Genomic DNA, 15,542 nt, shown 5'->3' on the forward strand with positions numbered 1-15,542 from the left:
TATGCGGATGACACCCAGCTCTATCTTGCTGTTGGGCGGTCAGTCTGGCTCTACCCCGGAAGATCTGGACCGAGCGTTGCGGGACGTAGCGGGCTGGCTTAGGCTGAGTCGACTGAAACTGAATCCGACGAAGACGGAGGTCCTATGCCTGAATCGGAGTGGTACGGGGTTAGGGGTCCCTCTTCCGGCCTTCGGTGGGGTGCCATTGGTGCCAGCTCCGAGGGTCAGGAGTTTGGGAGTGCTCCTGGATGTGCTTCCCTGACAATGGAGGCCCAGGTAGCAGCCACTGCCAAGGCAGCCTTTTATCATCTGCGGCTGATTAGGCAGTTGGTCCCCTTCCTCGAACGCAATGATCTGGCATCAGTGATCCATGCTATGGTCACCTCAAGGCTGGATTACTGCAATGCTCTCTACATGGGGCTGCCCTTGGGGCAACTCCGGAAGCTGCAGCTGGTGCAGAATGCTGTGGCCAGGTTGTTGATGGGTCTCCCCATGAGGGAACACATCCAACCTGTGCTGAGGTCGCTGCACTGGCTGCCAATAGCGTTCTGGATGAGCTTCAAGGTGCTGGTTTTGACCTTTAAAGTCCTTAATGGTCTGGGGCCTGTCTACCTGAGGGACCGCCTTTCCCCGTATGTTCCCCCGAGGGCACTGAGATCCAAGACACAAAATCGCTTGGTCCCCCCTGGCCCTAGGGATGCTAAGTTAACAGCAACAAGAACCAGGGCGTTCTCCCTAGCTGCACCGATGCTATGAAACCAGCTCCCAAATGAAATTCGAGCTCTGCGGGATCTTCAGCAATTCCGTAGAGCGGTGAAGACCGAGCTGTTCCGACAAGCGTTCTAACAGTCCTGGCCACACTGGCCGTCCCACAGAAGCACTAGCACTTTATAACAGATGCCGCCACATTCCAATTTCAATAGGTTGTAATTATTGTATTGCTTTGTATTGTTTTAGATGTGACAATCGGTATTAATTGTATGCTGGTTTTAACCATTGTAAGCCGCCCTGAGCCGCCTCGGTGGGAGGGCGGGGTAAAAGTCTAACAAATAAATAAACACATGGTCTCTTGGCATGTATCTCCTCCTACCAGTTTAGTGCAGAGACATACAGAGACGTGGAGGATCCGTCTTTTTGCCCTGTGGCTCTCAGAGTGGGATCCTGAAACGTTCCACACTTTGTGACGTCATGGCTGCGACTTCATCCTTTTTTTTCTTTTTGGCCTGAGGACAGCATAGTGGATGCCTGGCATTTGTTACTCTTTTTGCGTGTCAGTACAAAAAGTACCCAGCGCCATAACTGAGAAAGTCCTTCATGACATGAGAGGCACAGGGCTGTGGTTAACGTAAGAACATAAGAGACGCCAATGTTGGATCAGGCCAAAGGCCTGTGTCACACAGTGGCCAGAAATACCAGGTGCCCTCAGTAGGTCCAGCAGTGGGGCCAGGACATTAGAAGCCCTCCCACTGTTGACCCCCCCCCAAGCACCCAGAAGACAGAGCATCCCTTGCCCCAGAGCCCCAAAAAAGTTGCTTCAGTGAGAACATTGGTAACATCCTCATGCTCAGAATTCGGCTTTCCAAGAATCTCTCCTTATATTAAAAATAAGAATAATTCACTGTGCTCTTCAGAATCCTGGATAGCTGCCAGATTCCCCGCTAGAAGGTCCGACTTTTAGGCCTGACCTAGTTATCAACAAGCCAGATTTAGACTACTGGTGGCAGTGTGGGGTGAGCCCCCATCACTGCAGTTTGAAATGTGGGTGGGATGCTGGCGCTAAGCCCTTTGAGTTATTTAGCAAAAATAGGCTTGAGGAGAGAGAGATCACAATGAATGAGGAGAACCAGTGGCTCTTCCAGCCTCTTCAGTGGCTGGGGTGAGAGAGATGCGGTCTCTGATGCCTCTCTCAGAGGGGTTTGGCTGTGGCCTTGGAGACAGGCTGCTCGAGACAGGAGATGATGAGGAAAGGCTGGCGGACAGCCCTGTGCTGGAAGACTTCTTGAGGGAGGGAGTGAGCACACTTTTGAAGTGTTCAAAATGCCCAACACATTTTACCTCAGTGATCCTACATCAGCCCTATAACGTAGGCCGGTTGTGGTTGTGGAGGAAGATGGATCTTGCCTGACACCATCTAGCATGTTCAGGATGAGAGATCAGGACTCTGCACCTACTTTGAGGCGCTCCGCCATGTCAGCTCTTTGGCCTCTCCAAGGGCCGGGACTCCACCAGTGCTGAACTTGGGGAAAGGAAATACTTTTTATCATGAGTAATTGTCAGAGTCCCAAGTCAATCAAGCTCAACAACGTTCCTTAATAAAGGTGCAGTTTATTGAGAAAGGTACTCAGGTCATCATGCGACACACTTTGTGTCAGGAATGGGGGTTTAGGTGGGAAGAGAGACTATTATACCCAGTTCATGCAGGTCCCCCTAATGGGCGCAGACCAATAAGCAAGAGCAAGCAAGCGCGCTCAAAAGAAAATGGCTCTCAGTGGCCGAGCACGGCTTCAAGGCCACAGCAGAGATAACAGGAAGAAACCTGGAGCACATCCCAGGAGGAGGGGGGAGCGGGGAGAACACAGCCCCAAAGCATGGGGGCATCAGCCAACAGTCATTGTGTGGGGTGGAAGCAGCTAGCTTGGGGACAGGCCTTATATGGGGTTCCCTGTTTCCATGGAGTGGGGTTTGGTTGCACGTTGTCATTTGTGCAAAAATTGTCTTCTCCACCCATTGGCAGGTTTTACTGGTCAGAACTGTGAGGAGAATCTTGATGATTGCCCAGGAAACAGCTGCAAGAATGGAGGCACCTGTGTAGATGGGGTAAACACCTACAACTGTCAGTGCTTGCCTGAATGGACAGGTAAGGAGCTCGGAAGGGAGAGCCTGAAGGCCCTGACATGAGACACCCAAGAAGGCTGGAGGCAGCAGGAGAGCACCAGGGGGGGGGGGTTTGCCTGCTCCAGGCTGGGGGGGGCCTCCCCTCCAGAATCGTGGAGCTGGCAGTGAGAGGGGCACCCTGTCCCTCACAGGCAGAAAAGAGGGGCCTAAATGTCACCCCACCGGAGAGGTTCTGTTGCCACAGTGGGTTTAAGGTGCAGATAGCCTTCGCGTTTTAGAAGTAATCTTATTTCTATGCAATTCACACCTTTAATTTTGTCGTACAGTAGTGCAATACTGAAGCCCAAACCTATGTTTTTGACTAGAGTGTTTAAATTTAGACTTTTGAAAGGTAAAATTGAAAATTCCTGCTCAGTTTTATACCTATTCCTTGACTCAGTAGTATCATCCTTCCTTCCTCCCTTCTCAGGAGCCAGGAACAGATACTCCTGTTCTAAAGGCCTTTCTTAAGACGGTGGTTCAGGGAATCAAGAGGTGCCCTGCGCTTGGGACTGGGGTCCGCAGGGTCTGACAGCATGGGTCCACCTCGGTTCTGCTTCGTGTGTGATTGTTACGTGATAATTACACTTCCGATGCTTAAAATGTGCCTCTAGAAGTGTAGAGTATGTATGTAGCTTTTGGAAAATGGTTAAAAACCTGATAAAAGAGTTAACAGACATAGAATTGCAAAATCGCTTGTTTGCCGCCCTGAGCTTTACGGGTAGGGCGGGATATAAATCCCAGAATAAATAAATAAAAATAAATAAATAACCGTCCCGAAACGTTTCTTTTGAACATGATACCAGATAGATTGAGCAAGGACGATCACTGTGTTATTTTATATATTCTCACAGTAAGCAGAATCCTTGTAGCCAAGAATTGGAAAACTGATACATTACCCAGAAAAGATGAGATAGTCGAGAAAATCCTGGAAATAGCCGAAGCGGACAAATTAAATCAAATATTAGTAGGGAGAGATGACAAAGTTTTTAAGAAAAGATGGAACAAGGTAGATAAATGGATGGAAAAAATGTATAAAGTACATTCAAAAGATTGTTATGTAAAACTGAACTTCTTTTTTGTTTGTTTTTTGTAACGGAAAATACATAAATAAAACTTTAAAAAAAAGAAGAAGTGTAGAGTATGAGCGCAACAAACTTGTTTTTGCCCAGTGTGCTTCATGCAGGTTTGCTAGTCAGGAAACCCGGACTGGCAGTCCTGCGTTTGCATTATTTAATTGTGTGGATGGCCTGGGATGCTTACGCGGACTTGCGGGGGGGGGGGGGGGAGATCTCTGCTTTCCACGGTAGTTGGGTGATCATACGGTTTTCGCCACTGTCTCCTAGGCCAGTATTGCACTGAAGATGTGGACGAATGCCAGTTGATGCCCAACGCTTGCCAGAATGGTGGTACCTGCCACAACACCCATGGTGGCTACAACTGTGTGTGTGTCAACGGCTGGACAGGCGAGGACTGCAGCGAGAACATTGATGACTGTGCCAGTGCCGCCTGCTTCACGGGTGCCACCTGCCACGACCGCGTGGCTTCCTTCTACTGCGAATGCCCCCATGGACGAACAGGTGCCTGTCAAAAGAAGGCGGGAGGATGGGTCCCAGAAAGGACTCCGGGAGACTGGGGAGTGAAGAGCTGGGCGAGGAGAGGGAGGACGTCTCCTCCTGGGGAGGACTTTGGAATATCTGGGGTGGGTTTCGGCTTCCAAGACTGCAAAATGACTCCTGAAAGGAAGCAGGCAAAAAGGGCCTAATCTGCTGGCCCGTGGGGTGCAGGCGAGGAGCAGATGTGATCTCTGGAGTGATCAAGGGGCACATGATGGTGCCTCCGTTTCCTCTCCTGTCTTGTTTCCTGTCTTGCAAATCTCTTGGTGAGGAGAGTGTGGTGTACTCTCAGGAGGGACGGCCAGCTTCTGAGCCAGGAGAGTGTCCTTCAGAGACTAGTCTCTGGCATTAGGAGTGTATTTTATTGTACAAGTTGGCGGGTGGTCAGACTGTAATAACGCTGGCACTGTTAGAGAAAGGGGTCTTCAGGCTGGATCGGGGGGCATCTGAGCAGGCCTGTGCCCCATCCCGCCAGCTCTGCACCTCCTTGGTGATCAGGGCATCGTTGTGGTGTAGGCCTAGCCCCTTCGTGCGTTGGTCTGGAGGCCTCGGGACAGTCTCAGACTCAGGCTGTCTAGGCATAAGTGGGTCTCGATGCCCACAGACTGCAGCATGGGATTTCCCTGGAGCTCGGCTGCATTTGAAGGAGTGGGGGTTTGTGTAGCTCTTTCAGCATTGCTGCCCGTCTCCCGACAGGTTTGTTGTGCCACCTGGATGATGCTTGTATCAGTAATCCGTGTAATGAAGGCTCCAACTGCGACACGAACCCGGTCACTGGCAGGGCTATCTGCACCTGCCCATCGGGCTACATGGGACCCGCTTGCAACCAGGACGTGGACGAATGTTCTCTGGGTGAGTGGCATACGCTTTGCCCTCCAAAGTACAGGAAAGGGCCGGAGGGATTGTGGTTTGAGGATTCAGGGCAGGCTTGTTGCTTGAAAGTCAGGGCTGCCGAGGGCGGAGGAAGCCGGGAACCGGCAGCTGGGCAGGGGACAGGGGCTGGTGGTTTTCAGAAGGCTGGAATGACCCAGGCAGCGTCTCATAGCTGGCAGGAAGCAATCCCAAGGCATGGTCAGTGGCAGAGGTGTCCAGCTGTGCTTTGCCGCTCTGTGTGGGCAGCCGTATTTGCCTGGGAGAGGCCAGTGGAAAGGCCTGCGCAAGTGGGGGGGGGGGTTCCCCGGTGATGCCAGGACCAGAACGCACCGGGAGAAGGTGGGTCTGCAGGCAGAGGGCCCTGAGCTGAGGCTGGGGAGATGACATTCCACAGCCCATGGTTAAGTGCTAATATGGGCCTCTTCTTAATCTGAAGTCGTTCTGCTGGGGACCCCAAAGCAGTGTAGGGTAGGTGGGAAATCGTACAGTGGCGGAAGGGAGGGGAAATCCATTGTAAGGGGTCTTATGCTTCCCCTCCCAGCCACTCCTCTGCTGCCCTGCACCCTCCAGAGGAGGCATGCCGGCACCTGCACCTTTTCTCCCACGGTGTGTGTGTGGGGGTGGTGGCCTTGAGCGGGAAGCGGCTGGACGGGACTGGCTAGAGGAGGGCCTGGCCCGCTGGCCCGCTTCTGATCCTGGCAGCCTCCCGCAGCTGTTGGGTGCATGTTTGGCCCTCAGCCTCAGTCGGAACCCATCTTACTGGGTTCTTGCTCCTGTTTTCTAGGTGCCAACCCTTGTGAACATGCTGGGAAGTGTCTCAACACGGAGGGCTCCTTCCAGTGTCAGTGTCAGCAGGGCTACTCTGGCCCTCGGTGCGAGATTGATGTCAATGAATGCTCCTCAAACCCGTGCCAGAATGATGCCACCTGTCTGGACCAGATTGGAGTCTTCCACTGTATTTGCATGCCAGGTAAGCCACAGGGGCATAGTTCCTTCCTTAAACCTGCTGTTTGTGGCTGCACTGTATCAGGTCTTGCCTGGGGCCAGGATGTTGAGAGAGGAGCCAGGACTTGAGGGGCTGCCCCCTCTACCTCTCAGCTCCTGGATGTCAAGAGGACGAAGCTAGAGCCCTGCCTACTTCCCCATGTTCCCTGCGTATCTCTTGTTGCTGCTGCGAGTGCATTCACAGTGGCCACAGAGCATCCACACAGCGGTTGTCCCTATCCTATGCTTTTCTTGTCTGAGGACCCCCTCTCCCGCAGCCACCATTTCCTCCCACTGGAGATGGGGTTTTTGTTGGAATTTGGAATTGCTAGATCACTATACCATTATAATACTATGGCAGTTTTTTGCCAATTTCTGGTAGTCCCAGTTTTCTTTCTTCCTTTTAAGCAGCTAGCACTTTTTGTTGCAAATGTTTAAAGGGAAGCACCTTTCCTCTTATAACTGTGCAATGAAAAGAGCTCGAGCCTTTCTTTAAAAAAAGAAAGCTGAGAAATAGCAGATTATGGCCATATAGCGTTATAATGCTTTAGCAATCTAGCAATTCCTGATTTAAAAGAACTGTGTTTGGGGTAATGAATGGTGGCTCTGATGGATGAAATGAGGGAAAACGACGGCAGTGTGGTTGTGACCTGCCTTTCCTGTCCATGTGGCATCCAAAGGTGCTTTGACTGCACCTTTCCAAAAAGTCCATACCAGTGTTCCCTCTAAGCTGAGTTAGTGTGAGCTAGCTCACAGTTTTTTAGTCTCTGGCTCACACATTTTTGTCTTAGCTCACAAAGGATGGCTCCAGAACAAACTAATTTATGCAGTAGTCGAATCACTCACTCACAACTTTAATGCCAGTAGCTCACAAAGTAGAAATTTTGCTCACAAGACTCCACAGCTTAGAGGGAACATTGGTCCATACTGAACCAGATTTGTGAACAATCACAGCAAAGGGTGTGTGTGTGTGGGGGGGGTACCACAGGAGCAGAATGGCGTCCTGCGGATGATCTCAAAAGCAGCACTGCAGTCAGGCAGCCAAGGCGGAGCAAAGCATCCATGTGGGAACTGTCGCTCTGGGGCTCGTGTGCTGCCCTTTCTTGACACAACAATTTTTCTGGCTGCAAACATCAGCCAGAAGTTGAATGGACCGAAAGTAAAAGCCAGAGTCTTAGAAGTTCCCTTGTAAAACCCAGTACCTTTGGAACACCACCAGGATGCCGTATATACAGCAGGGGAAACCGTTGAGGTCTCTAGAGCTCATGAAGTCCTCACAGCTTGTGAGCCTGAAGGCAGCCCACCAGGCTTGTGGGGCAGTCCTTTCTTTGCTGCCTGTTGGGGTGTGTGTGTGGTGTGCCTGAACACAAACGGGCTTGGCGGGGCGTGCACAGCTTAGTGGCTCACAAGTTGTGCTGGAGTCTCGCAAGCCCCCCCAAGAACATCCATTCTGAAGTTTTCCTGGGAAGAGGGTGGTGCGAGAGCCGATGTGGGATCCGATTTGATGTTGTGGAATTGCAGGAAGTGTGACTCACCAAGCAGAGAATGGTTGGGTCCAGAAAGAGGGAAGAGGCAGCCTCCCACTGGCGGTGAAGTCCCGGGGACAGGGCAGTGTGGCCACCCGTGTGCACTCCTCTGTCTCACTGAGAGAAGCCTTGATTTCTCCTTTCCATTTTTTCCTCCACCCTGCAGGATATGAGGGCGTTTATTGCGAGATCAACACAGATGAGTGCGCTAGCAGCCCCTGTCTCCACGATGGGAACTGCGTGGACAAGATCAACGAGTTTGTTTGCGAGTGCCCTTTAGGTAGGGGAATGCAGCGGCTGATCAATCGATGGCTTTGCCCCGGGCACAGAGCCTTTGTAGTGGGAAGGGAGCAGGAGTTAATCCACCAGCCAGAGGCAATGTTGGCCTGGCAGATTTAAGCCTGGCTGAAGTGTGCGGCTTGGGGGGAACAGCATACCTCTTTTTGTCTTATCCTTTCTGCTTGTGGCAACTCAGAGGAATTTGATGGTGAGATGGGAGAGGGAACCTAAAAATCACACATTTTGTGGGGGCCTTGCTTTTGAGCAAGTGTTGGCAAGCGGGACTGGCACAATAGCTGCTTAGCCGTGGTAGCAAAGTAGAACTTCCTTGTTCAGAGAGGCTCTGCCTCTGAATACCTGATGTTGTCTTGGGGCTGCTGAGAGGCAGCAGGCTGGTCCTTTGTGGAAGATGGTGCTGGGGTAGACAGCCCCTCAGGCTTATCCCGCAGGGCTCTTGGACTCTTCTCATGATGTCGAGGAGTGGCGGAAATGGGGTTGCCAGGTGGCAGATGGGTTGCCAGATCCAGGCTGGGAAACTCCTGGAGACTTGGGGGTGAAGCCTGGAGTGGACGGGGACTTCAGTGGGGGGCACCATGCCACAGAGTCCACCCTCCAGGGCGTCCATTATCTCCAGGGAACTGATCTTTGTAGTTTGGAGAGAACATAAGAACATAGGAGACGCCAATGTTGGATCAGGCCAAAGACCCGTCCAGTCCAACACTCTGTTTGGTGTTGTGGTTAAGTGCACGGACTCTAATCTGGGAGAACCGGGTTTGATTCCCCACTCCTCCACTTGCACCTGGCTGGATGACCTTGGGCAAGCCACAACTCTGGCACAGCTGTTCTTGAAAAAGAGCAGTTTCTGTCAAGAGTTCTCTCAGCCCCACCTTTGGGTAGTGAAGGGCGGGGTAGAAATCCAATCTCTTCTCTTCTTCTTCTTCACTGTTGACCCTCCCCCCCCCAGCACCAAGAATGCAAAGCATCACTTGCCCCAGACATAAGAGAAGCCAATGTTGGATCAGGCCAATGGCCCATCCAGTCCAACACTCTGTGTCACACAGTGGCCAGAAATACCAGGTGCCATCAGGAGGGCCACCAATGGGGCCAGGACACTAGAAGCCCTCCCACTGTTGCCCCCCCCAAGCACCAAGAAGACAGAGCATCACTTGCCCCAGAGCCCCTATCTATACCTTGTGGCTAATAGCCACTGATGGACCTCTGCTCCAGATGCTTATCTAATTCCCTTTTGAAGCTGTCCATGCTTGTAGCCGCCGCCACCTCCTGTGGCAGTGAATTCCAAGTGTTAATCACTCTTTGGGTGAAGAAGTACTTCCTTTTATATTTGGGTAAAGAAGTACTTCCTCTTATCCGTTCTAACCCGACCGCTCAGCAATTTCATTGAGTGCCCAGAGTTCTTGTATTGTGAGAAAGGGAGAAAAGTACCTCTTTCTCTACCTGCTCTGTTGTTGTTGTTGTTCAGTCGCACAGTCGAGTCCGACTCTTCGCGACCCCATGGACCAGATCACTACCTGCTCTGTCCCATGCATAATCTTATAAACCTCAATCATGTCACCCCTCAGTCGTCATTTCTCCAAGCTAAAGAGCCCTAAGCGCCTTAACCTTTCCTCATAGGGAAAGTGTTCCAACCCTTTTTATCATTCGAGTTGCCCTTTTCTGCACTTTTTCCAAAGCTATAATATCTTTTTTAAGGTGTGGTGACCAGAACTGCACACAGTATTCCAAATGAGGTTGCATCATTGATTTGTATAGGGGCATTATGATATGGGCTGATCTGTTTTCAGTACCCTTCCTAATAATCCCCAGCATAGCATTGGAACTGTAATTCCAGGGGATCCCCAGGTCCCAACCGGAGGCTGGCATCCCTAGGGAGAAACGAGGCTTTGGGGAGCATGAGCAATGACTTGGCAGAGGTGAGAAGTCTTGAGGGGGGGGGTGCAAAGGAGAAGAGGGACGCAGCTGAAGGCATCTTGTGTTGATACTGACATGCCGGGGGCTGACTCTGTGATCTGCATCCCCTCCCCACCAGCTGGGGAGGTGAGCCTGTACAGGTGCGCCTCTTGGGTGGGGTAGCTGAGCCCCTGTACTCCTTTCTTGCAGTTTTGGTTGAAATAATATCTGCTTTCTTTAAAGTATGTTCTTGTACATGTCATGTGTGGATGAACAAAGTGTGTATTTTGAAGATGCTGGCCAGTGAGCCAAGATGCAGCTCCCTGGGGAGCAAGTGCTTGGTTAAAAAAAAACCCCGAACAAACTGGGTTTGCTGCCACTTGATGTATGGAGTGGTCCCACTCTGAGAACTCACTCGAGGCAAGCAGGGTGTGACCCCTGGCAAAGTATGACCTCGGGTGTTTTTCTGATGTCTGAGAGAAGAAGAAGAGGAAGAGAAGAGATTGGATTTATACCCCATGGCCCTTCACTTGGAGTCTCAGAACGGTTTACAAACTCCTTTCCCTTCCCCTCCCCACAACAGACACCCTGTGAGGTGGGTGGGGCTGAGAGAACTCTGACACAAACTGCTCTTTCTCAAGGACAACTGTGCCAGAGCTTGTGACTGACCCAAGGTCACATCAGCAGGTGCAAGTGGAGGAGTGGGGAATCAAACCCAGTTCTCCCAGATTAGAGTCCGTGCACTTAAACCACTACACCAAACTGGCTGCAGTATGAGCTCCTCCACTCTCTTCTCCGTGAAGATGGAGAAGGACAGGGGAGTTTTCCACTCTTCTGGTAAAAGGAACCTTTTCTGTCTCACTTAACTCAGATAGGGGTGTGTGTGTGTGTGTGTGTGTGTGTGTTCCTCTCCTCCTTCTATTCCACAGCCTTTCAGCGTAAAGAGACCATTCTCTGCCTCTTCCGCCTAGGAGCAAAAAGAGAGAGGGGATGAGGAGCAATTTAAATAACAGCAGCAGAAAACTTTGCACTTGAAAGGGGTTTGCAGTTGAGGAAGGGGGGAGGGCTAGAAGAAGGCTGGGTGGATTTAAATAAGGTATCAGAGCACATGATAGTGAGGTCAGACAATGAGTGTGTGTGGGGCGGGGGGGGGGCTGGCTAATCCATGCAGTGGAGTTCGGCTCCCCTAGAGATGCAAATCAGGTCCTTAGAGCTGGGCTGGTTGGGCAGTCGTTTCCATGGCAAAGGAAAGCTTGCCTGGAAAACTTGATTCTGGGGGAAGGGGAAAATTCTCTTCCGTATTGGTGTGGGTTTAGAGACCATATGGAAACAAATTGAGTGCCACTTATGCAAGACCACACTCCAGCATCAGTATGGCATAGCTTCCTTGCCCTGGATAGCCCAGGCCAGCTCGATCTTGTCAGATCTCTAAAGTTAAGCAGGGTCGGTCCTGGCTAGTATTTGGATGGGCAACCTCCGAGGAATACGAGGGGCGTGAGGCAGAGGCAGGCAGTGGCAAAACCACCTCTAAAACATCATTTGCCTTTTTAAAAAGTTTAGCTTACCTCCTAGTGGTGCATAATGCTACAACGAGCTAGAAATTCTGACTGCCAGACCGTCTTCGGATCTCCTGTCTATACCACACAGACTGCCATATGATGATAATAATAATAATGGCATAGCTACAACCAGTTGAGCACTATAAGACTCAAGTCCCTTCTTCTTTACACATATGTGGAGGAATGGAATTGTAAACCTCTGTTCCTTTGGGCCCCTTTGTGGTTGAAAAAAGCTGCAGCTGCGCCAAGTCTTTGCTCAACAATGGTGCCCCTTTCCCTTAATCCAGAGGGTTGCCAAAAACAAACTGGATACTTTGAGAGTCTCTCCTACTAGACAGAGATGCAGATATAGCACTCTGGATCTGTGTGGCCTTTTAGATGCTCTGCTTAGTTGCTGCACCTCCTGCTTCACTTCTACCAGCTACTGTGGGGACAATCTTGAAACTGTGATCTTACTGCAGGGGTGGCTAGTTTATCCACTGCTCCTCCCTGTTTTCATTACTTCATGTATCAAGACCAAATAGGTGTGGTGTGCTTTCAGAGATCAGGTTTAGAACATTGAAAATATAAGAAAGCTTGTGTGTGTGTGTGTAGGTATGATGAATAAGAAAGCTTAATAAATGAATAAAAAGAATACACAGGCTCTGTTCAAGCATTTCGGCTGAGCAGTGATACAAAGAAAAGGTGAAAACGCATGGTCCCCTTTCCTATAGTCAGTTTGTATCCTAATGACGTTTAAATGGGACAGGCTAGTGTCACTTGAGGTTGCAGTAGTTTGAAGTTTAGCATTATGTTAGTTCTCTGCGTTGGAACTTCTCCCCATTTTCCCTTGCCACATATGTAAGCACTCAAGTACTCTGTGCTTGGGGTTGATGGCTCAACCCACTCCATCATGCCAGTGGCTAGTTTGAAGCTGGGTTCCCACTCACAAACAGAATGTAGTCTGAATGGTTGGAATTTTGGGATGAATTCTAGGGTGGAGGGCATTTCTCCACAAATGGATTGAAAAAAATGGGGGGGGGGATCCAATTTTTCAGCCTCACTTTCCCCACCCAGATTAGGGGGAATTAATGCACATAAATGATCTTCAGTTTGTATCCTTAGATTCAGTAGGGCAGCCATGTTGGTCTGAAGCAGCAGAACAAAGTTTGAGTCCGGTGGGGCACCTTTAAGACCAACAAAGTTTTATTCATGGTATAAGCTTTCATGTGCATGCTCACTAATCCAGATACAATGAAATGGAAATTACCAATCCATATATATAGGTAGAGGGTGAGCAGTAAATTAGCATACAGCATAATGAAGATGTTTAACAGATTCGAGGACCAAACAGGAATAACATGCTTAGTTTATATGGTTACCATTTGTGTGGGTTTAATTCCAGTGGGTGAGGGGGAGGGAACATAGTGAAGGAAATAAATATGTCAGAATTGGAGATTGATACGCAGATGTATCTTTAATTGTGGAATGCTGAGAGTAATTGAGCCCCTGCCATTACGTTCCATCTGTCTCCTCTCAAGCATGGAGGCAACCTTACAGCAGCATCTTCCATGAAGTGGGGCAATTGGCTGTGTAGAGTTATCTCTCCTATTCCTAGACCAGAGATACATTCCAATCTACCATTCCAAATCACATTATGTTCTACTATTCATTATGTTACATTACAATCTACTATTCTAATCTATTATTCCAAACAAGAAATAAAATAAAGAGGATGTGTTGGCTCTTCTGGGGGATTGGTGAGAATTCAGATGTAAGGGCTAAATGAGGTTAGCATATGTAGTGAGATAACAAACCAATATCCCTGTTAAGTCCTGGGGATTCCATTGTTGCAATACTCAGCAGAACAGCTGCAAGAAGTGGGTGGGAAGAGGCAGGTGAGATTAGGGCTGGCCAAGTTTTCTTAAAGGTCTTTGGGCTGTTCTTGGCCAGGTAGATCACCACTCCCCCTGTCCATCTAGTTGATTCTTTGCATCCCTTGTGATGTGTGAATGATATGGGCAAAGGCTGAGAGCTGTGGCCAGTGATCATGATGAGCTCGCAAAAAGATGTTTGGGAGTGGCTATTTGCCCATTGAGGCTGAGGCTACGGGAGTTTTTGTGAGGGGAGGAGATACCATATGAAGTGGCACTTGAAGGTGGCCTTGATCAGCTTCTCTCCAGCCATAGAAGGGCCCTTTGGAACCTCACTGTTCAGAGGACAGGTCTTGCTCATGGAGAACTTTATTTGTTTACCCATGGCCCAAACTAAACACTTTTGGCTGTGAGTGGAGTTGGTTCCCCCAACCTGAACAAGCCACCTGGTTGGCCGTGTGCAGCAATGAATGGGTCATGTTCTGAGAGGCCTGGGAAGATTGGCAGGGTCATGGACCCAGCCCTGGCTACAGGAAAGCGGGGGGGGGGGAGACTCCTTGGAGTGGCTGAACTCCTCTACTGGAGGTGGGAGGCCTGACCTTCCTGAGCATCACCCTACAGTCCCCCCCCCCACTCCTGCTCTGATGCTGGTTTTGTGTCTGTGTGGTACCCAAAGCTTTATTTTGCTGTGGTGTTCCTATTTTCCACCATGATTTTCAGTCCTTATATTTACTTCAAGCATAGGATTTCCAAGGCAGCTTACAAAACATTAGAAACAGCAGCACAGTAACGTACAAGAAAAAAACAAAACATTAGAAACAGCAGCACAGTAACATACAAGGGGGAAAAATCCACATTCAGACAGCCAAACAAGAATTGGCAGGAGTCCCAACAAAATTAATCAGACGGATTATCACTAATTGTCTGGGAGAAGAGCCAAGTTTTAATCTCGTGTCTGAGCACTCACAGTGTTGGGGTACCTGGTGGTGAAATCGTTCCGAAACTGGGGGCCACCGCAGAGAAGGCTTCTGTCCCTTGCATCCCCCTCTGAAGGTGGGGGCTCCCCAGGTAGGGTCTCTATGTGAGATCTTGGCAGGTGCACTGGCGTGCATGGGAGGGGTGTCCCTTTTCAGGTCCAATCCAGAACTTGGAATTATTGCAGCCGGGACAGGTCTTCCGAGTGTATGCAAATACGGGCTGGTCCCAGTTCGCAGCCGGGCTGCTCTGTTCCAGAACAGAATTAAGCACCTGGGGGGAGCCTCTTCCCCAGCATGTGATCCCGGAGCCCAGTTCCACCCGGGGGAGTAGGCAGCCCTGCAGTACAGGGCTTCATGACTTGGATGTTTCTGGACGTGTACGGCTGTGCCACAGTCTTGTTTCTCTAGGAAGGAATGCCTCTGGCACGAGTGTGGGTTGTTGGTGAGCTTGCCAATCCCTGGGTGTCCCTTGGGTGTCCCTCTGCAAGGGTGTCTCTTAAAGCTGTGGACCTGATCCTTAAGGGGATCGCAGCCATTTTACCAAAGGTCACTTCCTTAGTCACTTGTTCATCCTGCCAACAGTCCTTCTCTTGTTTGGATTGAGGTTCCGTTGATTGGCTCCCACCCAGGCCACTCCTGACACCAGACACCTGTCCAGGACACATGTCGCCTCACCTGCATCAGCTGGAAAGGGGAAGCAGAGAGAGCTTTTGTCCAGACAGTGATGACTAGTGTTTCCTCTAAGCTGAGTTAGTGTGAGCTAGCTCACAGTTTTTTAGCCTCCGGCTCACACATTTGTGTCTTAGCTCAGGAAGGAGGGCTCCAGAGCCAACTAATTTATGCAGTAGCCAAATCGCTGGCTCACAACTTTAAAGCCAGTAACTCACAAAGCAGAATTTTTGCTCACAAGACTCCCTCCACAGCTTAGAGGGAGCATTGGTGGTAACCCTAACCTGAAATTTCTGAATGGCTACTGCATGCCGCTGTTGAACAGCATGGGGGGGGGGGTGTAGGGTGGAACCCATGTCAGCCCACAGGGCTCTAGTTTCCTGGACTTACCTTGCAGTTGACCCCATGAAGCCCTGTGCCTTGC

General features: G+C 50.3%; 1 protein-coding gene across 1 annotated transcript in view; it reads left to right on the forward strand.

The window, feature by feature from the left end:
- The window catches only part of NOTCH1 (notch 1), a 104,201-nt gene that overhangs the window by 51,612 nt on the left and 37,047 nt on the right, over nt 1-15,542 (forward strand). The window contains exons 5-9 of the mRNA XM_015414176.1: nt 2,735-2,857; nt 4,221-4,454; nt 5,187-5,342; nt 6,148-6,333; nt 8,040-8,153. Coding sequence (XP_015269662.1) covers nt 2,735-2,857; nt 4,221-4,454; nt 5,187-5,342; nt 6,148-6,333; nt 8,040-8,153 — 813 coding nt within the window. The remainder of the gene's footprint in view (nt 1-2,734; nt 2,858-4,220; nt 4,455-5,186; nt 5,343-6,147; nt 6,334-8,039; nt 8,154-15,542) is intronic.

Source organism: Gekko japonicus, unplaced genomic scaffold (genome assembly GCF_001447785.1).
Source record: "Gekko japonicus isolate JY-2015 unplaced genomic scaffold, Gekko_japonicus_V1.1 scaffold9, whole genome shotgun sequence".
NCBI lineage: Eukaryota > Metazoa > Chordata > Lepidosauria > Squamata > Gekkonidae > Gekko > Gekko japonicus.